The following is a 21,577-nucleotide window of genomic DNA, read 5'->3' as shown; positions in this document are numbered from 1 at the left end:
CCTCTTCCAAGCCAGCTCCCTGCTGTGGCCCGGGAGGGCAGTGGAGGATGGCCCAAGTGCTTGGGCCCTGCACCCCATGGGAGACCAGGAGAAGCACCTGGCTCCTGGCTTCGGATCGGCGCAGCACCGGCCGTAGTGGCCATTTGGAGAGTGAACCAATGGAAGGAAGACCTTTCTCTCTGTTTCTCTCTCTCACTGTCTACTCTTTCTGTCAAATTGTGGTGGAGTGAGAAATCAACTGCAACATCAAATGAAAAAAAAAAAAAAAGATTTACTTGAAAGGCAGAGCTACAGGGAGAGAGAGGTCTTCCAGGTGCTGGTTCACTCCCCAGATGGCCGCAGCGGCCAGGGATGGGTTGGACCAAAGGGAGCCAGGAGCTTCCTCCAGGTCTCCCGCGTGGGTGCAGGGATCCAAGCACCTGGGCCCTCTTCCGCTGCTTTCCCAGGCCACAGCAGGGAGCTGGGTGGGAAGTAGAGCCACCTTATGAGATGCCTGTGCTGCAGGTGCCGGCTCCACCTGCGATGTCACAACACCAGTCCGGTCTCCCGGCTTTGACCACAGATGGGGCATCGCTGGAGGGGGGCATACCAAGACGTGGGGGTACGAAGAATGAGGAAGAGCCAGGTGGGGGTGGAGGTGGTGAGGGTGGACGACACATGGGGACACGTTTTCCCCCAGAGTGGGACCAGAAGCCCTGGGGGAAGCGGGGGGCAAGTGCATTGCTCAGATGCCAACTCCAGGAAGTGCTCCTGGGACCAGCATCAGGACTCACCCCTGCTCCAGGGCCCCCCAAAGTCTCTGCAGATCCCCGGGTTCCTCCCACTCTCCTGGGACCAGCAACAGGGCTCACCCTCTGCTCCGGGGCCCCCCAAAGTCTCTGCAGATCCCCGGCTCCCTCCCACACTCCTGGGACCAGCAACAGGGCCCGCCCCTGCTCCGGGGCCCCCCAAAGTCTCTGCAGATCCCCGGGTCCCTCCCATGCTCCTGGGACCAGCATCAGGACTCACCACTGCTCCAGGGCCCCCCAAAGTCTCTGCAGATCCCCGGGTCCCTCCCATGCTCCTGGGACCAGCAACAGGGCCCGCCCCTGCTCCGGGGCCCCCCAAAGTCTCTGCAGATCCCCGGGTCCCTCCCATGCTCCTGGGACCAGCAACAGGACTCACCCCTGCTCCGGGCCCCCCAAAGTCTCTGCAGATCCCCGGGCCCCTCCCCCACCCAATGACCTTGGGCACCACGATTCACGTCACCCACGGAGTGAGACACAGCCCGTGTCAGGGGAGGAAGACACAGGCACGGGGGGGGGGGGGCGTGCTGCTGCCACCTGCATGTTGCTGCCATGATGTCACCAGAAGCCGTGCACACGCGTGTGCAGGGCACACACAGGAGTGGGGTCGGTCAGGAGGCAGGGCAGCCAGTGGCAGAGGCTGAAGAGGCGTGGAGTGGCCCAGCGGGCAGGAGTCTGTGACCGGAAACCTGGTCTCCGGGCGCTCGGTGAGGCTGGGGGCTGTCCCCTTGCCCCGTGGCGCGGCCTGGTGGTGCCTGGGAGGGAAACGGCTCTGCTTCCTGGCACCCCCGCTGCCCAGGGCACTCTGGGATGCCTGCTGGGGCACTGACAGGCCCCGGTGGTGGGGAACAGAGGGGCAGCCGTGAGTGGCAGGTGGGGGCAGGAGAGGGCTGTGTGGAGAACCACACGGCGCCCCCACCCCGGCCTCCCGTGAAAACGGCCTGGGCAGCACCTGGGCAGCGCTGTGGTGGAGACGCTGCCGGAGACACGCCCACCTCTCAGTGCCGGTGCCGTGCCAGCTCCCGCTCCCAGCTGCTGTGCACTGGCAGGCAGCCGGTGATGGCCCAGCGCTTGGGGCCCTGCCACCCACGTGGGAGACCCGGGTTGGGTTCTGAGCTCCTGGCTTTGGCCTGGCCCAGTCTTGAGGCTGTCGTGGGCATCTGGGGAGTAAACCAGTGGATGGAAAATCTCTCTCTCTCTCTGTGCTTTTCAAGCCAATAACAACAGATTAAAAATAACAGCTGCAGCATCTTGGCTGCGAGGCTGGTTTGACCGGCGGGCGCTGCCCTGGTTGCAAGTCCCCGCACCCCGGGCTCAGGCTCTGACCCGCAGGCAGCGCTGAGACGCCGGCCCCCAGAGCGTCCATGGCCCCGGGTCCAGGATCCTGGCTGCCCCTCGCTGAGCCCAGGGGGCCCCAGCCTTTGGCCTGACACTGAATGCAGGGGCAGTGCTGGGGGTGGGGACAGGCTCAGCTACCCCCTCCGCCAGCCAGGGGCTTCTCTGCCCAGCCCCCAAGGCAGATTCTGGGGCAGGGCACTGCAGCAGGTGCCGCACACCCCCAACAAGTCCCCCCAGCCCCCAGCCCCATTTCCTGCCGGCGGGTGGCGGGCGTGGCAGTGGTCACCTTGGTAGGGACGCTTCACCCCTATGCTGGGAGAGAGAGGCAGAGACCCAGGCCCACCTCCAGACCCCTGCACATGCTGGGGGAGGTGGCCTGGGCTGGTGGCTGGGGAGGTTCCCCCACCAACCCCTGGGGCTCTGAGCCCTGGAAACCTGCAGGCCTGGGTGAGCTTGGGGAGCAGTGCCCCCTGGGCTGAGGCTTCCGCCCCCCAAGTTCCTGGAGGCCGGCACCTGCACATGGCCTCTCTCCGCAGGTTCTGCTGGGGCCGGGCCAGGGACAAGGGAAGGTGGACCACCGGGCAAAGTGAGCCACAGGACCGCCCGGGAGCCACGCCTGGCTGCTCTGGGGACACGGACCCGTGGGTGGGCCGGGCTGCACTGGGGATGGGCTCCAGATAAACAGCACCTGCAGCACCCACACTTCCCAGGGGTAGGCCCTGGGGCACCTGGCACCAGCAGAGGTGGCCCCGCCCCCAGCACTTCCCAGGGGTAGGCCCTGGGGCACCTGGCACCAGCAGGGGGGCCCCGCCCCCAGCACTTCCCGACAAAGAGGTCAAGGGACTGAACCTGGACCCTGCCTGCCTCACGGCCCTGCTGACCTTGCCCCAGGCAGAGGGCAGGATCCTGGCCCTGGGATGGCCTCTGCTCTGCCCTGGTCACTCCCGTGGTGCCTGGGCCTCTTAGACCAGACCCAGGGGGCTGCCCTCCGCAGCAGGAGTCCCCCACCACAGCCAGCGTCTGTGAGGGGCCGGGACAGGTGCTGTCTCTGGGAGAACGCGTGGCTGGAGAAGCCGCCCCCCCCAGGAGCCCCTCACACCTGCACAGGTGAGCTCACGCTGGACCACAGTCCTCAGTTCAAGCTAACCCCCCAACTTCCGGATGGGAGGAGACCCTCGCGCGCCCCAGAGCCTGTCGGGGACACGCAACCTCACACTCACCTGTGCACAGCTATGAAGCGCCGGATGCTGTGCCTCCTCCACGGCCACCATCTGGTTCCAGAACATTCTCGTCTCCCGCTCAGCAGCGGCTCCCACACGCCCCCCCCCCCCCAGCCCGCAGCCTCGGAACTCCGTGCTCCCTCCGGCCTTTCCACGTCTCAGTGGACGCCCGCAGTACCAGCCCCGCGGGTCCCCTGTCCAGGCCCCGCATCGCAGCTGCACCGGGCCCCACCCCTGTGGCGCTCACGGCCCTGGTGCGTGCTGGCCGCACTGGGCCTCCCCCACGCACAGGCTGTGGCCCACACAAGCTCGGGCTTCAGCCGTCTCCAGCTCTGCTCGCAGGGTCCCGTGTGTGACGTCCTGGGAGACAGCGGACCGCTGGGCACAGCCCCCCCCCCCGTTTGCGCTCCAGCCGGCGGGGGGAGGGGGCAGTTTCTCATTTTCTCCCTTTTCTCCTGGTGGCGGCCGTCCCAGTGCGAGGGCTCCTCCCACGGCTTAGACTGCACTTCCCAGGGTGTCTCCCCTGCTACGGGACATGTGTGTAACCTCTTTGGGAACTGTTTATGTCACTTGTCCTTTTTTTTTTTTAAAGATTTATCTTATTTATTTGAAAGGCACAGTTATGGGGGGGGGGGGTTGGTCTTCCATCTGCTGGTTCACTCTCCAGATGGTTGCAATGGCCGGAGCTGAGTCGATTGGAAGCCAGGAGATTCTTCTGGGTCTCCCACGCGGGTGCAGGGGCCCAAGCACTTGGGGCATCTTCCACTGCTTTCCCAGGCCACAGCAGGGAGCTGGATTGGAATTGGAGCCGTCAGAACTTGAATCGGTGCCCACATGGGATGCGGGCACTGCAGGCCGTGGCTTTAACCCACAGTGGCACAGCGCCAGCCCCTCATTTGTCCATTTAAAAAGAAAAATGAGGGGCCGGCACCATGGCACAGTAGATTAATCCTCTGCCTGCGGCACCAGCATCCCATATGGGCGCCGGTTCGAGTCCCAGCTGCTCCACTTCCAGGCCGGCTCTCTGCTGTGGGAAGTGGAGCCGCCAGGATGCCGTACGGGAGGCCAGCATTGCAGGTCAGCGCTGCCCCAACGTCGCTCCTCTGTGTGCGGGTGTCCAGCTGTCCCAGAACAGTCTGCTGAGGAGACTTCTCTGGGGATGCTGCCAGCACCCTTGTCATCACCGAGGGCCGGGGCAGCAGGGGTCCGCGTGCCTGTCTCCGAGCGGCAGGTCCCGGGTCCTCCGGCTGCATCCACGGGCTCCGAGGGTGAGCGCTTCCTCTCCTGCAAAAATGCCTTTGGAGCTCCAGCCGGGCTGGCAGGGCGCGGTGCTTTGTGCTTCCAGTCTGGGGCACGGAGGAGTGCGGTCGGCCCACAGAGGCCCGTGTGGTGTGGAGCAGGCGCGTGGAGGGCGTGCTGACTGTCACTGGCTGTCGAGAGAATGCCCAGTGGGAGGGGTGACACGAGGACCGAGGGCAGGGTGACCCGAGCACATGGGACGGGGACCTCAGGGGCAGGAGCTGCTGATGGCTCAGAGAGAGTGGAGGCAGCACTAACCCTAACCCTAACGCTAACCCTAACCCTAACCCTAACCGCTAACCCTAACCCTAACCCTAACCCTAACCCTAACCCTAACCGCTAACCCTAACCCTAACCCTAACCCTAACCGCTAACCCTAACCCCAACCCTAACCCTAACCCTAACCCTAACCCTAACCGCTAACCCTAACCCCAACCCTAACCCCAACCACAACCCTAACCCCAAACCCAACCCTAACCCTAACCCTAACCCTAACCGCTAACCCTAACCCCAACCCCAACCCCAAACCCAACCCCAACCCCTAACCCTAACCCTAACCCTAACCACAACCCCAACCCCACCCCTAACTCTAACCCTAACCCTAACCCTAACTCTAACCCTAACCCTAACCCTAACCCCAATCCCAACCCTAACCCTAACCCTAACCCCAACCCTAACCCTAACCCTAACCCCAACCCCAACCCCAACCACAACCCTAACCCCAACCCCAACCACAACCCTAACCCTAACCCCTAACCCTAATCTTAACCCTAACCCTAACCCCAACCCCAACCCTAACCCTAACCCCTAACCCTAACCCTAACCCGAACCCCAACCCCTAACCCTAACCCTAACCCTAACCCTAACCCCTAACCCTAACCCTAACCCTAACCCTAAACCTAACCCCAACCCCAACCACAACCCTAACCCTAACCCTAACCCTAACCCTAACCCCTAACCCTAACCCTAATCTTAACCCTAACCCTAACCCCAACCCCAACCCTAACCCTAACCCCTAACCCTAACCCTAACCCTAACCCTAACCCCAACCCTAACCCTAACCCCTAACCCTACCCCTACCCCTAACCCTAACCCTAACCCTAACCCTACCCCTAACCCGAACCCCAACCCCTAACCCCTAACTCTAACCCCAGCCCCAGCCCCACCCTTCCAAGCACCTGGGTGGCAGAGTTGGAGGCCCAGGAGGGGCCTGGCCTGAGGCGCTGGAAGTCTGGGTGGAGAACCAGGCATGGGGTGGGCAGGTCAGGGGCCCAGGACCACCCTGACCCTGGTGAGAACTGGACGTTTGGAGCGCTGGCCAGCACAGACGGGCAGTCATGCTGGACCCCCGCCCCCGCCCCCGCCCCCACCCCTGCCGACACCTGCAGCCAGACCTGGAGCAGGAAGCTGGCCTGCCCTCCAGCCAGCACCCCCTTCTCTGCCGCGAGCCCAGCCGCCAGGCCCCCGCCCTCCGGCCAGCACCCCTTCTCTGCCGCGAGCCCAGCCGCCAGGCCCCCGCCCTCCGGCCAGCACCCCTTCTCTGCCGCGAGCCCAGCCGCCAGGCCCCCGCCCTCCGGCCAGCACCCCTTCTCTGCCGCGAGCCCAGCCGCCAGGCCCCCGCCCTCCGGCCAGCACCCCCTTCTCTGCCGCGAGCCCAGCCGCCAGGCCCCCGCCCTCCGGCCAGCACCCCCTTCTCTGCCGCGAGCCCAGCCGCCAGGCCCCCGCCCTCCGGCCAGCACCCCCTTCTCTGCCGCGAGCCCAGCCGCCAGGCCCCCGCCCTCCGGCCAGCACCCCTTCTCTGCCGCGAGCCCAGGAAGCTGCCCGGGGACACTGCTGGGCCCCAAGTGCAGCCCCAGCCCAGACAGCAAGGGCGGGGGATGGGACTGGCCACCGGGTCCCTGGCCCCCCACACCCCCCAGCCCCCGCCAGCCCCAGCCAGCCTTCCCAGCCCCCCCAGCCCCCCTAATCCCCCCAGCCAGCCCCCGCCAGGCCCCCCAGCCCCAGCCAGTCCCTGCAGCCCCCGCCAACCCCCACAGTCCCAGCCAGCCCCCCAGCTGCAGCCAGCCCCCCAGCCCCTCGAGCCCCCACCAGCCCCTGCCAGCCCCCCAGGCCCCCCCAGCCCTCAGCAGGCCCCCCAGCCCCCTCCAGCCCCCCCAGCCACAGCCAGCCTCCTGAGCTCCCACCAGCCCCCGCCAGGCCCCCCAGCCCCCCAGGCCCCCCAGCCCAGCTGCCCGCTGAGCCTGAGTGTGGCCTGCAAGACCCCCAGGATCCGGCCTCACAGTCCCCAGCCAGACCTGGACCCAGAGGGTGCAGCTCCTTTCCAGAGTGCCCTGGGGGCCACAGGTGTTTTTCCAGAACCAGGCACCTGGGAGATGATGCAAGGTGTCCCTGACGGTGGCAATGGTGGTGGGCGGGGCTGCAGCAGGGCACAGAGCCAGCCTGGGGTCTGGGAGGCCCAAAGGGGCCGATGGGGAGGCAGCGGGGGGGGCCTCCAGGGAAGGCAGCCTGCAGGCGCCGCGTGTTTTGGACAAGCAGCTGGGCCAGACTCCTGGGGCGGCACCAGCGCCCCGAGCCTCTGTAGTGACGTCCAGCTGGCCCAGCTGGGCAGGCCGTGTGCCTCCTCCAAGGCTGCCTCCCGGGCCGCCCCAGCCCTGCCCTAGGTCCTGGGGGGGTGAGCCCAGCCAGCTCCATCAGGCTCCGGCCTGCGGCCCCTTAAACAGCCCCTGGGCACTATGGGAGCCACGCCCGGGGTGCAGGCAAGTGCCCCTGGCCTCTGAGACAGAGCATGGGGTGGGGGCCCCACCGCAGCAGACGGTGGCAGGAGTCGGGGGCTCCGGAGCTGGCCCTGGCTGGGAGCTGCTGAGCTGGGCCAGGGCAGAGGTGAGGAGGGGCTTCGGCCCCCAGCCTCAGTTTCCGCTCTGTGCAGGGCCCCAGGTGGCCTGGGGGTGGGGTGCAGAGGCCCCGGCTCCGTGTCTGGCCCCGATGGCTGCAGAGGCAGAGACGGAATGGCCCTGTGGTCATCTGGAACAGGACTGCAGTGGGCGGGTGCCCCGCGTCCGGCAGGCGCCGCCCGCCCTGAGTGGGCAGTCCACGGACATTCGTTTTCGTCCTTGACAATTGTAGGAACCCCAAGACGAGCCGCGAGAGGCCGGGTTCCGCCAACCCCAGTCCGCGAAGCGACCCCCGGCGCCCGGGCCTTCGCTGCTGCGCGCGGTCTCGAGCGCCGCCTGGTGGAACCGCGGGGAGCGACGCAGGGCGGCGCCGCTTCCGGGCAGGGAGAGGGCGGAGACTGGGCGGGGCCTGGGCCGAGTGTCGGGGCCTGATTTGAATAACGAGGGGGCGTCGGGCTGAGCCTGCGGCGGGGCCGGGACCGAGAGAGGGGTCGGGCCCTGGACAGGGGCCAGGGCGGAACCCGGAGCGAGTGGCGGCGCGGGGCGCTGATCGGGTCCGGGCGGGTTCTGGGTTCAGTGGCAGAGTGGAATCTGGGTGGAGTGATGGCGACGTCCCGGGGCTGAGGCCGGGGCGGGGCCTGGGCTGAGTGGCAGGGCGGGACCCGAACTGAGTGGAGGGGCGGGACTGGTGCCGGGGCGGGGCCTGACTGAGGGGCGGGGCATTGAGTCCGGGCTGGGCCTGGGCTGAAGGGGGAGGGGCGGGACTAGTGCCGGGGCGGGGCCTGGGCTGAGAGGCGGGGCGCGGAGTCCGGGGAGGGGCGGGACTGGTGCCGGGGCGGGGCATTGCGGAGGGGCGGGGCCTGGGCTGAGGGGGGCGGGGCGGGACTGGTGCCGGGGCGGGGCCTGACTGAGGGGCGGGGCGCTTAGGCCGCCGTTCCCTGCGCTCGCCCCGCGGGCCCCCGCCCCGCCGCCTGCCCGGAGGTCCACGCCGCTGTCCCGCAGGTCCACGCCGCAGCGGAGACCCCAGACGTGGTGTTCATCACCGCCCCCCGGGGGGCGAGGTCGGGAAACACGCACACGGGGCGTGCAGGACGGACGGCGGAGGGCGTGGCCTCTGGACCAGCCCCTTCGTGACGTCAGCTCGGCGGGCCGAGGAGGGGCTCCAAGACCCCCACCACCCCTGCCGGGCTGTGCGGGCGGCCGTGGTTGCGGGCTGCGCTCGGGCCCCGGGCCCCGCCCCGGCCTTCCCGCCCCCCGCCCGGTTCATGACGTCATCCGTCTCGTATTAACGTGGACCTAACATTATTTGTTCATGCCCCCTTGGCCAGTGCTTAAACATCTGCGTGTATTTGACAGGCCGGGGAGGGCTTCCCGTTGCCCAGATGCCCTACGCCCGGCCAAACCCAGGGCCCGGGGGCAGCATCCGGGTCCCCACCCGCTGAGCCCGACCTGCTGCCCCCACCCCACGGAGCCATCGCCGGAGGCCAGGGTTCGAGTTGAACTGGGCACTGCGCGGCCTCTGGGCAGACGGGGGAGGGGCAGGGGTTGAGGACCCCCGACCCCTGCAGACGGGAGAGGAACGGGGAGGTGGGGACCCCGACCCAGGAGAGATGGAGGAGGGGCGGGGGGCTGCGGGGACCCCGACCCAGGAGAGATGGGGGAGGGGCGGGGGCTGCGGCGACCCCGACCCAGGAGAGATGGGGGAGGGACGGGGGGCTGCGGGGACCCCGACCCAGGAGAGATGGGGGAGGGGCGGGGGCTGCGGCGACCCCGACCCAGGAGAGATGGGGGAGGGGCGGGGGGCTGCGGGGACCCCGACCCAGGAGAGATGGGGGAGGGGCGGGGGCTACGGCGACCCGACCCGGGGAGAGATGGGGGAGGGGCGGGGGTTGTGGGCCCCCGACCCCGGGCAGACGGGGGAGAGTGGGGTTTGGGGGGACCCTGAACCCTGCAGACGGGAGAGGGGCGGGGAGGTGAGGACCCCGACCCGGGAGAGATGGGGGAGGGGCGGGGGCTGCGGCGACCCCGACCCAGGAGAGATGGGGGAGGGGCGGGGGGCTGCGGGTTCCCCGCCCCGGGAGAGATGGGGGAGGGGCGGGGGGCTGCGGGTTCCCCGCCCCGGGAGAGATGGGGGAGGGGCGGGGGGCTGCGGCGACCCGCCCCGGGAGAGACGGAGAGAGCTTGCTTGGCCGCACAGCACAGCGCCCACCGCAGGCTGGACCACCCGCTTGCCCCGTGATTCAGGAAATTTGGTTCTCTGGAAGATGCAGCAGGAAAGCGAGGCAGGGGAGCAGACGCGCCGCGCCCTGGTCCTCTCCCCAGAGGCCCCCACAGCCCGAGGAGGTGGACACGCCGCTGCTCCCCTGGCTGCGTGGGCAGAAAGCCAGGGGCCGGAGCAGAGCCAGGACTTGAGCCCAAGCGGGTGCCTCTGCCCTCTGTGCCCGGCTGACCTCACCGAGCACTGCGGCTGCTCACGGTGCCACGGCAGCCAGAGGGCGCCGACGTCTGGTGTCCGTCTGAGGTGATGTCATCTCTCTGATGCCATCCCTCTGATGTCATCCCTGTGATGTGATGTCATCCCTCTGATGTCATCTCTCTGATGTCGACCTTGTCAAGGCCGACTGTGACTGCAGCCCGCAGCCTGCTCACCGGCCGGTGCATCCGTGCACACACAGCCCCTGTGGACGTCGTGGGCAGACGCCGGCTGGAGACCCTGGTGTCCGTTCCTCCGAGCGGGTGCCCCCGGCCCCGCTGTTCTCCCAGGGGCCGCACCGCCCACTTCCCCGCACACGCACAGGTTCCACTTCTCCACCTGCCCCAACACTGATTTTCTGGGTTTGATTTTGTTCTGTGTATTTATTTCCCGCTTTGGCTTGGAAGGCTGAGAGACACTGCTCACTCCCCAGGTGCCGCAAGGGCTGAGGCTGGGCCAGGCTGCAGCTGGCGGCCAGCAGCTCCGCCTGGATCTCCACCCGGTGGCTGGGGCCGCGAGCTTCGGCGTCGCTTGCTGCCTCTCGGGTGCGAGTTAGCAGGGAGCTGGGTCTGCGGGAAGGAGCCAGGGCTCAGGGCAAGCGCCCGACGCCCGACACCCGAGCAGCGGCCAGCTTCCCAGCCATGTGTGTTTTGATGCTTGTACATTCATTTTCATCTGCTCGAAAGGCAGAGGGGAAGAGAGACCGAGATGGAGAGAGAGGTCCTCCATCCACTGGTTCCCTCCCCGGGTGCCTGCAACAGCCAGGCTGAAGCTGGGAGCCAGGGGCTCCACCCAGTCCCCCATGTGGGTGCAGGGGCCCAAGCACTTGGGCCGTCCTCTGCTGCTTTCCCAGGCCGTTAGCAGGGAGCTGGATCGGAAGTGGAGCAGCCGGGACTCGAACCAGCGCCGGGATGTAGGATGCTGGCGTCCCGAGGAGCGGCTTAACCGCCCCTTTCTGCTTACAGAAAGTATGCTTTCCTGATTGGAAAATGAAGAACTTCAAGGCTCCCAGGCCCTGGGCACACACAGAGAGCTGAAAGCCGCCCGGAGCCGGCTGGCGAGAGGGGAGCGAGCAGAGGGCTCCGGGCGCGGGCCGGGGCACGGCGACCATGGTCGGGGTGTGAACGCAGCCACCACACGCCACAGCCAGGAGGGCCAGTGGGCAGAGGTCACGCATGCGGGGCAGTGAGCCTCTTGTCCACTGCTGGGCCACATCAGGGGCTGTGCAGAGGAGGCCGGCGCAGTCCCTGGTGTTGGTGTGACCCGCTGGGCTCTGTCCGGGGACAGACAACGTGGGTGGGGGGCCGGATGCTGTGACCCCTCCAACCCTGTGCCTTTGAGGGAAGGAGTTCAGTGCGTGGACACGCCCCAGCCGGGGAGCCGGGGCCAGAGAGCCAGGACGAAGGCTTCTCTCCTGTAGCCACTGTCCCGGGCTTGGCCGGGTGACACCCAGGCTGCAGGCGCCCCCTGGAGCCATCTTGCCCCCGTCAGCACACATCTGCTGGCCTGGGCCTGCACAGAAGTTTCTGGGGGCCCGGGGCGGGGCTGGCTGGGGACACAAAGCGCCCCACCTGCTCAGACTTGTGGGGGCCCGGTGCGGGACTGAGTGTGTGTGTGACCCCGAGGACCATGTCCAGGAGTGAGGGCAGCCGGGTGGCGTGGGGAGGTGAGGGGAGCCCCACGCCCACAGACCTGCCGTCTCCTGGCGCTCTGTGCAGGCTGGCGGCTCTCATGCCTGTGGGCCAGTGCCACTGCCCGCTGGTCAGTGAGACCGGGCAGGAGGGGCTGCTGGTGTCGGGGAGGGCGCCACCTCACTGGCCGCCTGGGCACGCTGCCCCTGGGGCCGGCTAGGAGCTCAGGTTTCAGCAGGAACCCCAGAATAGGCCCCGAGAGCCTGCAGGAACCTGGTCTGGTCTCCCAGATGGCGCCTGTGCCTGCCCTCTGGCCCCCAGCCCGCGCCCTGCCCCCTCCTCCCTGAGCTGTGCGCCCACAGCCACTCTGCGCGGGTGTGCTCCGTCGAGAGGCTCTGCAGTGCTGCCCAGGCTGGACACTGGGCTCGCTGATGGGAGGGGCGGGTGCCAGCTGGCCAGGGTGGGCCTTCCGCGGGATAGTCCAGAGCAGCCCGGAGGCCCTGGCCGAGGGAGGCAGGCTGGGAGGTCAGCTCGGGTGAGGAACAGTGAGGGGGACAGCGTGAGTGCGGGCCCCAGCCCGCGGCCAGCCCCTCTCCGGGCCTCTGCCCCGGCCTGCAGTGCCCGTGTTCACGGTGAGGGGATGTCCAGGCCAGTAAGGGGCTCAGTGGGGAGGGGCCCAGAACAAGGCCAGCAGGGTTTCCCAGGGACCTGGGCAGCCCGGTCCAGCCCGAACTCAGCTGCCACCACTGAGCCACGTGCTCTGCCCAGGGCAGCCTGCTGCCTCCAGCCCAATGCGGCTGCACCCAGGGGCCTCTGTGGGCCCCCAGGGAGAGACAGGCTGGGCAAGGCCGCCAGGCAGAGGGAGGACTTGAGCAGTGCCTGGAGGTCTGAGGGCCTGGGCGGGGTGGGGGCGGCCCTCCGGATGCTTTCTTCACCATGCACCCCACTGCCGCGCTGGCGGTGGGCAGGGGCAGATGCTGGACTGTGCCCTGGGTGCCACTGCAGGCCACCTCCAAGCCCCTCCCTGGGCCATGGGAGCCTCTCCCTGGGAGCCGGCGTGCTGGCCTGGCCACGGCTGCTCCCCACTGGGCCCCGGCACCCACCACCTGCTCTCTCTGGGCTTGTGCCCTGGCCTCTGCTTCCGGGCCTGGCCCTGGCCCACCTGCGCCTGCAGTGCCCACCGTCCCATCACACAGCTGGCTGTGCCCTGGCCTCCCTCTCAGGCCCCCACACTGCGCCCTTGGCCCTCGAAGCTGCTGGGCAGAGCCCTCCACCCCGAGAACCCATCACATATCACCTTGTTCCGGAAGCCTGGGGCTGGGCTGGGCCCGTTGTTGTTGTTTTTAAACACTTATTATTTGAGAGGTAGAGTTACAGACAGAGAGAGGGAGAGAGAGGCGTTCCATCCATCCGCTGGTTCACTCCCCAGATGCTGCAACGGCCAGAGCTGCGCCGATCCAAAGCCAGGAGCCAGGAACTTCCCCCGGGTCTCCCACGCAGGAGCAGGGGCCCAAGGAAGTGGAGCAGCCGGGACTTGAACCGGCGCCCATATGGGATGCTGGCACTGCAGGTGGAGGCTTAGCCCGCTATGCTGCAGCGCCAGCCCCCGGGACCTCCCTTTTCAACTGTGTGCCTTGCAAAGCGGCCAGCTGGATGGACAGGGCAGGTTCCCCAGGACACAGGGGCAAGGGGACCCCTGGTGAGGCCGGGTGTGGCGCCCCTGCCGGTCAGCCGAGCAGATCCAGGAGCGCGCCGGCCTCCGTGGCCAGGGCTGTGGACCGCAGTGGTGCAGGCCTGGGTCAGGGCCTCCCTCGGGCGTGAGGGGAAGAGCCTGAGCCCGCGGGAGGGGCTGCAGCCTTGGGGGGCGCTGTGCCCCACACACAAACTGGGATGGCTTCTGCCGGATCACCCAGAACCAAGGGCGGCTTTGAGCGCAGAGGCTGTTGGCCAGAACTCGCCGAGGCGGGGCCGGGGCCTCAGGGTGAGCGTGGCAGGCGTGCAGGTGTGTGCACCGTCGACCACCAGGTGAGGGGGTGCTGGGAGCCGTGTCTGGGCCCTGCAGGCCGCTGGCCTGGCCCCTGCCCCCAGCCTTCGTGGTCGTGGCAACCTGCAAGCCCAGCAGGAACAGCTGCTGCTGGCCCTCTGCCCACCCTGCCCCGCCCTGGCTCTGCGTCAGGTCAGAGCTCAGCCTTACACACGTGTGCCTCACTGTCCCCGGGCTGACACGTGTGCCTGTTCCCGGGCTGGCATGTGTGTGCATCACTGTCCCCGGCCTGACATGCGTGTGCCTCACTGTCCCCGGGCTGGCATGCGTGTGCCTCTGTCCCCATCTGGCATGCATGTGCCTTACTGTCCCCGGGCTGGCATGCGTGTGCATCACTGTCCCTGGGCTGACATGTGTGCCTGTCCCTGGGCTGACACGCATGTGCCTCTGTCCCCGGGCTAGCGTGTGTGTGCCTCACTGTCCCCGGGCTAGCATGTGTGTGTCTTACTGTCCCCGGGCTGACACACGTGTGCCTCTGTCCCCGGGCTGGCATGTGTGTGTCTCACTGTCCCCGGGCTGACACGCGTGTGCCTCACTGTCCCCGGGCTGACACGCGTGTGCCTCTGTCCCCGGGCTGGCAGGCAGGGGTGGTGCTGACAGGGTCTGGAGGGTTCTCCTGGGGACGTCACAGGCACACGGCCCCGGTCATTTCTGCGACACCTGACACCACCACTGCCCAGCTCTGGGCTCTGGATACCGAAGACGGGACGTGCCGGGGCGGCAGCTCACCCTGTGGCATGGGAGTGGCTGCCGGAGACCCCTCGTCAGCCCTGGAGCCCCAGCGCCCTCCGTGCAGGCCCAGACGAGTTAGGTGTAAACTTTATTCTCTCCCAAAAGCCGTGGCTGGCGCAGCCTTGAGCTCCCTGGGCTCAGGCCCCTGGGCCATCTCCGGGCGGGGACCTCTGGGCTGGGCCCAGGGCTGAGAAGGCAGCAGCCTCCGGGAGCTGTGGACAGAGGGCCCGGCAGGCGTCACAGAGCAGCGGGGCCACATGTGACACGTGCAGCATGTCCCCGGGGGGCCCTGGCTCGAGGCCCCAGCACCACAAGCTCTGGTCCGATGGCTCATCCCCTCCTGGGGGCACCAAGCCTAGGGCCCTGGGCGCTGGGCCCCTGGAGTGGTCTAGGGGCTCGAGACCCCGGGGAGAGCACTGGGCTTCTGGGAGGGAGCCAGGTCTTCCTCTCCGGGTCTGGCCATCTTCACAGCCTCATCGTAGGAGGGTGGCAGCTCGGGGGCGTGGAGGCTGTAGGCAGGAGGAGCCAGGGGGTCCAGGTCCAGCTCCCCAAAGGGCAGAGGTGGCCGCATGCCCAGTGGGCACTGCACGGAGCTGTAGGCTGCAGGGAGCCACGGTGAGTTTGGGGAGCTGGCTTGGCTTCCACCCTCCGGCCCCCCCGAGGGCCGCCAGGCGCTCACAGGTCACCGTGCTGTGCACAGGGCTGTCGCTGTCCACACGGATGACTGTCAGGTGGCAGCGCTGCCACGCGGACGGCGAGTGAGACTGGACACGAGCCTGCTTCCGGAGGCAGCAGAACCGGACACAGCTGGCCGTGAGCCCGCAGAGCAGCAGCAGGAAGACAGCGAGCAGGGTGAGCCTGGCGGGGAGCAGGGCCACCGGCACTGACCCTCGGCCACCAGGCCCAGCCCAGCAGATGCACGGCTGGCCAGAGCTGCCAGAGCCGCCCGCGTAGTCCGGCTGTCTCTCCAGGGCTGGCGGGGGGTGGCCTTGGGCTCACTCCCAGGACATGCTGTCCCAGCCGACTGCACCGTCCCTGTGCCCAGGCTGCCGGCTGTGCCGAGGCCTAGCTCGGGGGCCCAGGGCCCCAGAGCCTTCCTGCTGGCAGCCTGGGAGGAGGCACAATCCAGGCGGCCAGGTGGGGAGGGGGCCTGGCAGACACAAACCCCCCTCCTCTGCGTACCCGCAGGGCGGCCTCCACTTACCCCACGTGCCACAGGCTGCTCCAACGGGCCTGGGCCGGGCACCTGCGGGGACGGCGGCACCTGGAGCAGGCGGGGCACCGGCCGGGCTCCTCACTGCCCGAGCCCCCCCACGGGCCGGGCCCCGACACCCCCCAACCCGACTTACTGGTCCGAGGGGTCGCAGCGGCGGTCAACGAAGCCGAGCGCCACCTGTGGGGACAGGAGTGAGCCCGGGCGCGCCGTGGCCCGAGCGCAGATCCGCCCCGCACTGCCAGAACCCAGCACGCGGCCCGACCCACCTGCGGCAGGAGCAGGAGAGGCAGCAGCAGCAGCAGCAGCGAGAGCCCGCGGCCGCCGGGGGCCATGCTCCGCGCCGACACCGGACCCGGCCGCCTCCGAGTGGCTCCAGGGCGCCCCGCCCGCTGCAGGCCCCGCCCAGCACCCTGACCGCGTGTTCGGGCCTTGTCCGCGGGAAGCCCCGCCCCAAGGCCCCGGGCCACGCCCAGGGTCCGAACCCGCTTTTGACCCTGCCCTCTAGATACCGCGCTCAGCCTAGGCCCCGCCTTCGGATGCCCCGCCCCGCGGCCCCGCCCTCCGGACGGCCGCTCAGCTCGCAGTGGGTGGGCACAGGCGGGGTGTCGCGGGGGGCCGAATGCGGAGCCCTCACCGGGCAGAGCTGGGCTGGGTGTGGCCGGGACGCCCAGCCCCCACCTCGGATGCCTGCAGCCCGACGGACTTGGACTCGACCCTGGCGTCTCCGGCCAGGCTGGAGCCCCTGCTGGGCCCGCGCTGCCCTCTCCTTGTGGTCAGGCCGAGGCAGCACAGCAGCCGGGGCACAGAGCTGAGGGCGGCTGGTCTGGGAGGACCAGCGGAGTGAGCGGGAGGGGACCTGGGCCCGGGGCCTGGGGGCCCAAGGCTCTCTCCTCACCCGGGACTGGGGCAGGGGCTTGGGCCAGCTCCGGATTCAGAACAGAGTGGCCCGAGCTGACGCTGGGCTCCGACTCCGGCTTCCTGCTGCTCTGACCCTGGGGAGGCTGGGTCCCTGCCCCCGTGGGTGAGATGGGGATTGGGTTCCGGGCCCAGGCTCTGGCCCCAGCGGGCATTTCGGCAGTGACCCAGTGCATGGAAGATCTCTGCGTCTCAGAAAACAGAAACCAGTCAGCGTGGCAGCCCAGAGGGTCATACCCAGGAGACGCGCCTCCTCCCGAGGCCTGACCTGGCGGGCCCTGCCTGCTCCCCCAGCTGCCGGGCGAGCCAGCCCCAGAAAGCCAGCCAGCGTCCCGAGTCTGCCCCTCCTAGGCCGACCTGAGAATTCTGGCCAAAGCCTGCTCCAGGGTCAGGATCCCCGGGCACTGAGGGGCTGGGGCCGAGGACGGGCACTCAGGCCTGGCGGCCATCAGCACTGCCCAGGGAGGCGGCCAGGAGCACCGCCCCCTGGTGGCTGTCCAGGGCTGGTGCGTGTGCTGTGCGGGGCAGGAGGGCGGGGGGAGGCAGCACCCCGCAGAGCATGGTGTGGTTCAGGGACCCCAGCCATCTTGCCCTCTGGGTGACCCAGGAGGTCACTCCCAATGCTGCCACAGGCCTGGAACGCCTCTTACAAATGCCAATGTCCGGGGTGCGTTCTGGTCAGGCACAGGCTGCCTTTGATGGGACCCCCTTCTCAGGGCAGGCGTTTGTCTTGGTGTTGGTCAGGACGCCTGCGGCCCAGCTCCGGCCGCTGCGGCCATCTGGGGAGTGAACCAGTGGATGGAAGACCCCTTCCCACCCCCCCGTCTCTCTCTCCCTCCCTCTCTCTCTCCCTATATCTCTTGTCTCTATTTCTCTCTCTCTCTCCCCGTCTCTGTCTCTCCCTTTCTATCCCAGTCTCTCTCTTGTCTCTGCCTCTTTATTTTTGTCTCTTTCTCTGTCTCTTTCTCTCTCTCCCTCTGTCTCTCTCCCCCTCTCTGTCTCTCTCCCTGTCTCTCTTTCTCTCTCCCCATCTGTCTCTCTCCGTCTCTATCTCTCTCTCCGTCTCTCTCTTTCCCTCTCTCTCTCCCTCTCTCTGTCTCCCCATCTCTCCCTCTCTCTCCCCCTCCCTCTCTCTCCCCATCTGTCTCTCTCTCTCTCTCCCTGTCTCTCCCTGTCTCTGTCTCTCTCTCTCTCTCTCCCCGTCTCTTTCCCTCTCTCTCCCCCTGTCTCTCTCTCTCCCTCTGTCTCTCTCTCCCTCTCTCTCCCTGTCTCTCTCCCCTGTCTCTCTCCCCCCTCTCCCCTGTCTCTCTCTCTCCCTGTCTCTTTCTCTCTCCCCATCTGTCTCTCTCTGTCTCTCTCTGTCTCTGTCTCTCTCCCCTGTCTCTCTCCCCCCTCTCCCCTGTCTCTCTCTCTCCCTGTCTCTTTCTCTCTCCCCATCTGTCTCTGTCTCTCCCCCCTCTCTCCCCGTCTCTCTCTCCCTCTCTCTCCCCCTGTCTCTGTCTCTCTCCCCGTCTCTCTCCCTCTCTCCCTCTCTCCCCGTCTCTCTCCCCCCTGCGGCCCACATCAGAGCGCCTGGGCTTGGCACTGGGCTCCAGCTCTCGACTCCGGTTCCTGCTCACGCAGACGCTGAGAAGCAGCGGTCAGGACGGAGAAGACTTGGTCGTGCGCCCACATGCGTGCGCATGGGAGATCTGGGTTGAGTTTGCAGCTCCCATCTTTGGCCTGACCCAGCCCGGCTGTTTTGGGCAACTGGGGACCACTGGATGGAGTCTCTCTGTCTCTCTCCCCCCTCTGTCTCTGTCTCTCTCCCTGTCTCTCTCTCTGTCTCTCTCTCCCTGTCTCTGTCTCTCTCTCCCTCTCTCCCCGTCTCTCTCCCCGTCTCTCTCCCTCTCTCCCCGTCTCTCTCCTTCTCTCCCCCTGTCTCTCTCCCTCTCTCCCCGTCTCTCTCCCTCTCTCTCTTCCTCTCTCCCCGTCTCTCTCCCTCTCTCCCCGTCTCTCTCCCTCTCTCCCCGTCTCTCTCCCCGTCTCTCTCCCTCTCTCCCGTTCTCTCCCTCTCTCCCCGTCTCTCTCCCTCTCTCCCTGTCTCTCTCTTCCTCTCTCCCCGTCTCTCTCCCGTCTCTCTCCCTCTCTCCCCGTCTCTCTCCCTCTCTCCCCCTGTCTCTCTCCCTCTCTCCCCCTGTCTCTCTCCCTCTCTCCCCGTCTCTCTCCCTCTCTCCCGTCTCTCTCCCTCTCTCCCCCTCTCTCCCTCTCTCCCCCTGTCTCCCCCTGTCTCTCTCCCTCTCTCCCCCTGTCTCTCTCCCTCTCTCCCTGCCCCCCACCACGTGTCTGTCTCTTCAGTACCCACATCCTGGGCCTTCAGGGGTTCCGGGATTGGGGCACAGAACAGCCCAGACTCCCCTCGGATGAAAGCAAGCGCAAGCTCCCAAGCTGGACCTGGCCTTGGACGCTGGCTGGGCTCTGGCTGGAGTGGGTGGGTGAGCAGGGCGCCTGGCCTGTGCCTGGGGCTGTCAAGGGTCCCGGGACTTGGGAGGCGTGGGAGGCCTGGGGGGCTGGAGGCCCCCGCCCTCTTTGCCCCTGGTTGGGCTTCTCTGGGTCTGGGCCAGCCTCAAGCTCCGCCTTGCTCTACCGCAGCACCCAGGCGGCCAGGGTGGCCTCCAGGGGGCCCGTGTTTCAGGGCGAGCCCCGGGGGCCCTGTCCTCCCTCTCCTTGCTTGCCCCAGCAAGTCGGCCGCTGTCGCCCACAGACACAGGCCGCACGCGCTGCCTCGCGAGGGTTTATTGTGCGGGTGGGGCCGGGGCCCCAGGAGCTCCGTGGAGGGGCTGTCTGTGAGCAGGACCGGCCTGGCCAGCGGCTCTGCGGTGGGATCTGGGCACAGGTGCTCTTGGGCCCTGGGCCCGCTGGGGCCGGGGCGGCAGCAGTGGCCATGTCTGTGGGACCAGGGGGCCCTGGCTGTGGGGCCGGGCAGCGGCGGATCCCGGACGCCAGGTCCCTGGGCGAGGGTCCCGGGGACTCTGTGCAGAGGCTCCTGGGGCTCAGGGGCTGGTCACCACGTGGGCCACGAAGATGACCTTGTAGGTTTCCTTCACGCCCCCTCTGAGCTGAAGCAGGGCTGACACCATGAGCGGGTGGTCCGGCTGGAACAGGACGGGGGAGGGAGCAGGGGTCCTGAGCCGGCCCCGGGGTCCTGTCTTCCCCACCGCACCCCTCCCGGGGAGGGGCAGCAGGCACCCACGTCGAAGTCGGCAGGCGGCACCCAGGAGACGCTGATGGTTTTGGTCTGGCCCCGCTCCACCACGCCCCGCGAGGGCTCGATGGAGAAGCCCTTGTGCTGCAGGGCGGCGACGCTGTCCAGGCTGAACTCCACCATCTGGGGGGGGGCTGCAGGCTGGCCGCCAGGCACGCTGGGCCGGGACAGGGGCCGCTCCCCCACCCCCCGGCTCCGAGCAGAGCCTGCCCCCCACCTGCCCAGGGCTGGACAAGGCCGGGAGGGGCCAGGGGAGGCCAGGGAGCCGCCAGGCCGGTGCTGTGGTCACCTTCTTTGGGGACAGCTGGGTGGTCCGGATACAGCCCACCTGCAGCTCCCGCGTGGCAGGTGGGGCCGACGGGTCTGTGTCGTACTGGACGTAGTCCAAGGTCACTAGCAAGTGCTTTAGCTCCTCCGTGTCTGCGCAGGGAGGGCCTGGCTGGGAACTGCTGGGCACGGGCCAGGCGGGGGGCGGGGCTGGGGGCCAGGCGGGGGCGGGGCTGGGGGCCAGGCAGGGGGCAGGGCTGGGGCCAGGCGGTGGGCGGGGCTGGGGGCCAGGCGGTGGGCGGGGCTGGGGGGCGGGGCTGGGGGGACAGGCAGGGGGCAGGGCTGGGGGCCAGGCGGGGGGCGGGGCTGGGGGCCAGGCGGGGGGCGGGGCTGGTGGCCAGGCGGGGGCGGGGCTGGTGGCCAGAAGGGGGGCGGGGCTGGGGGCGAGGCGGGGCTGGGGGCGGGGCTGGTGGCCAGGCGGGGGCGGGGCTGGGGGCCAGAAGGGGGCGGGGCTGGGGGCCAGGCAGGGGGCGGGGCTGGGGGCCAGGTGGGGGGCGGGGCTGGGGGCCAGGTGGGGGGCGGGGCTGGGGGCCAGGCGGGGGCGGGGCTGGGACCCTCCCTGGGGACTCACCCTCCCTGTGCTCCGCGTCGAAGGCAGGGACCACGGCCAGAGACTCCACGGGCACGTCCAGGGGGTCTCCGCCCTCCACGAACATCATGTGCTCGCGGGCCGCGCCCTTCAGCAGGATCTGGTGGGAGACTTTCTGGGGACGAACGCCCCCGCGGCTCTCAGCCCCTCCCTCAGTTGCCGCCTGGGGGGGCGCGGGGAAGGGGGGCCGGGCGGGACCCACCTTTTCGAAGAGCACCACCTGGAGCCTGTCGGAGAAGTAGAGGCTCTCGTGGTCCGGGCTGAAGGTCACCGTGAAGTCCTGCGCCCTGCCGGGCTCCAGGACGCCCTCGGCGGGGACCACGCTGAACACGCTCTGCCCACTCAGATTCTGAGAGCCTGTGACGGAGCCGAGGTGGGCGTGGCCGACCCCTGCGGGCCCTGTCCCCCCCAGAGCCACGCCCTCCAAGGCCACGCCCCGCCACCGCTGAGCCCCGCCCTCTGTCCACTCCCCTCCCAGGTCCAGTCTCCTCCCACGTAGCCCCCGCCCCACCCAGGGCCACGCCCCTCCCCGCCTGGTGCCCTGTCTCCTCCCTCCGTCCTTGCCCTTGGCCCTTCCCTCTCATGGCCCCACCCCTTCCCCGCCCACTTCCCCTCCCCTCCCCTCATGGAGCCCCTCCCTCCTATAGCCCTGTCCCTCCCCTCGCGGGCTCCGCCCGTAGCCCCGCCCCCTCCCCAGGTCCCTCCCGAGGTCTGCCCCTTCCCCTCCCACAGGGCCTCAGCGGCTACCCTTCCCTGTCCTCCCGTGGCCCTGCCTTCCCCTCAACCCAGCCTCGCCCATGGCCCTTCCCCTCCCGGGGCCCCGCCCCGTTCCCAGGCCCCGCCTCTCCCCCCTGCGGCTCCGCAAAGCCCTGC

At 68.6% G+C, this 21,577-nt stretch overlaps 2 protein-coding genes across 18 annotated transcripts in view; both read right to left on the bottom strand.

The window, feature by feature from the left end:
- Nucleotides 1–14,488: 14,488 nt before the first annotated feature.
- TMEM52 (transmembrane protein 52) lies at nt 14,489–16,084 on the bottom strand. 3 transcript variants are annotated; one of them, XM_017340629.3, is made up of 5 exons: nt 15,896–16,084; nt 15,763–15,806; nt 15,618–15,677; nt 15,093–15,271; nt 14,489–15,013 (listed from the first exon to the last, which is right to left on the bottom strand). In XM_017340629.3, the coding sequence occupies exons 1-5, from the start codon at nt 15,959–15,961 to the stop codon at nt 14,802–14,804; spliced, it is 561 nt and encodes a 186-aa protein (XP_017196118.1). In that variant the 5' UTR covers nt 15,962–16,084; the 3' UTR covers nt 14,489–14,801. The 3 variants fall into 3 exon arrangements, with proteins under 3 accessions (XP_017196118.1, XP_002724499.1, XP_017196120.1); XM_002724453.5 differs by having other exon boundaries at nt 15,618–15,659; nt 15,896–16,076; XM_017340631.3 differs by lacking the exon at nt 15,618–15,677 and having other exon boundaries at nt 15,896–16,077.
- A 3,003-nt stretch (nt 16,085–19,087) lies between these two features.
- The window catches only part of CFAP74 (cilia and flagella associated protein 74), a 63,137-nt gene continuing 60,647 nt past the window's right edge, over nt 19,088–21,577 (bottom strand). For 6 of the 15 annotated variants that reach the window (XM_070079403.1, XM_070079397.1, XM_070079393.1 and 3 more), the window contains 5 exons: nt 20,907–20,931; nt 20,687–20,815; nt 20,078–20,208; nt 19,777–19,911; nt 19,088–19,678 (listed from right to left, as the gene is read on the bottom strand). In XM_070079403.1, the coding sequence (XP_069935504.1) occupies nt 19,215–19,678; nt 19,777–19,911; nt 20,078–20,208; nt 20,687–20,815; nt 20,907–20,931 (884 nt within the window). In that variant the 3' untranslated portion in view covers nt 19,088–19,214. Of the gene's footprint in view, nt 19,679–19,776; nt 19,912–20,077; nt 20,209–20,686; nt 20,820–20,906; nt 21,062–21,577 lie in introns of all 15 variants that reach the window. The other 9 variants (XM_070079396.1, XR_011390921.1, XR_011390922.1 and 6 more) reach the window with 9 other exon arrangements.

Source organism: Oryctolagus cuniculus, chromosome 7 (assembly GCF_964237555.1).
Source record: "Oryctolagus cuniculus chromosome 7, mOryCun1.1, whole genome shotgun sequence".
Classification (NCBI taxonomy): domain Eukaryota; kingdom Metazoa; phylum Chordata; class Mammalia; order Lagomorpha; family Leporidae; genus Oryctolagus; species Oryctolagus cuniculus.
Note: the sequence above shows the minus strand (reverse complement) of the source record. Positions and strands in the feature narration are given on the sequence as shown.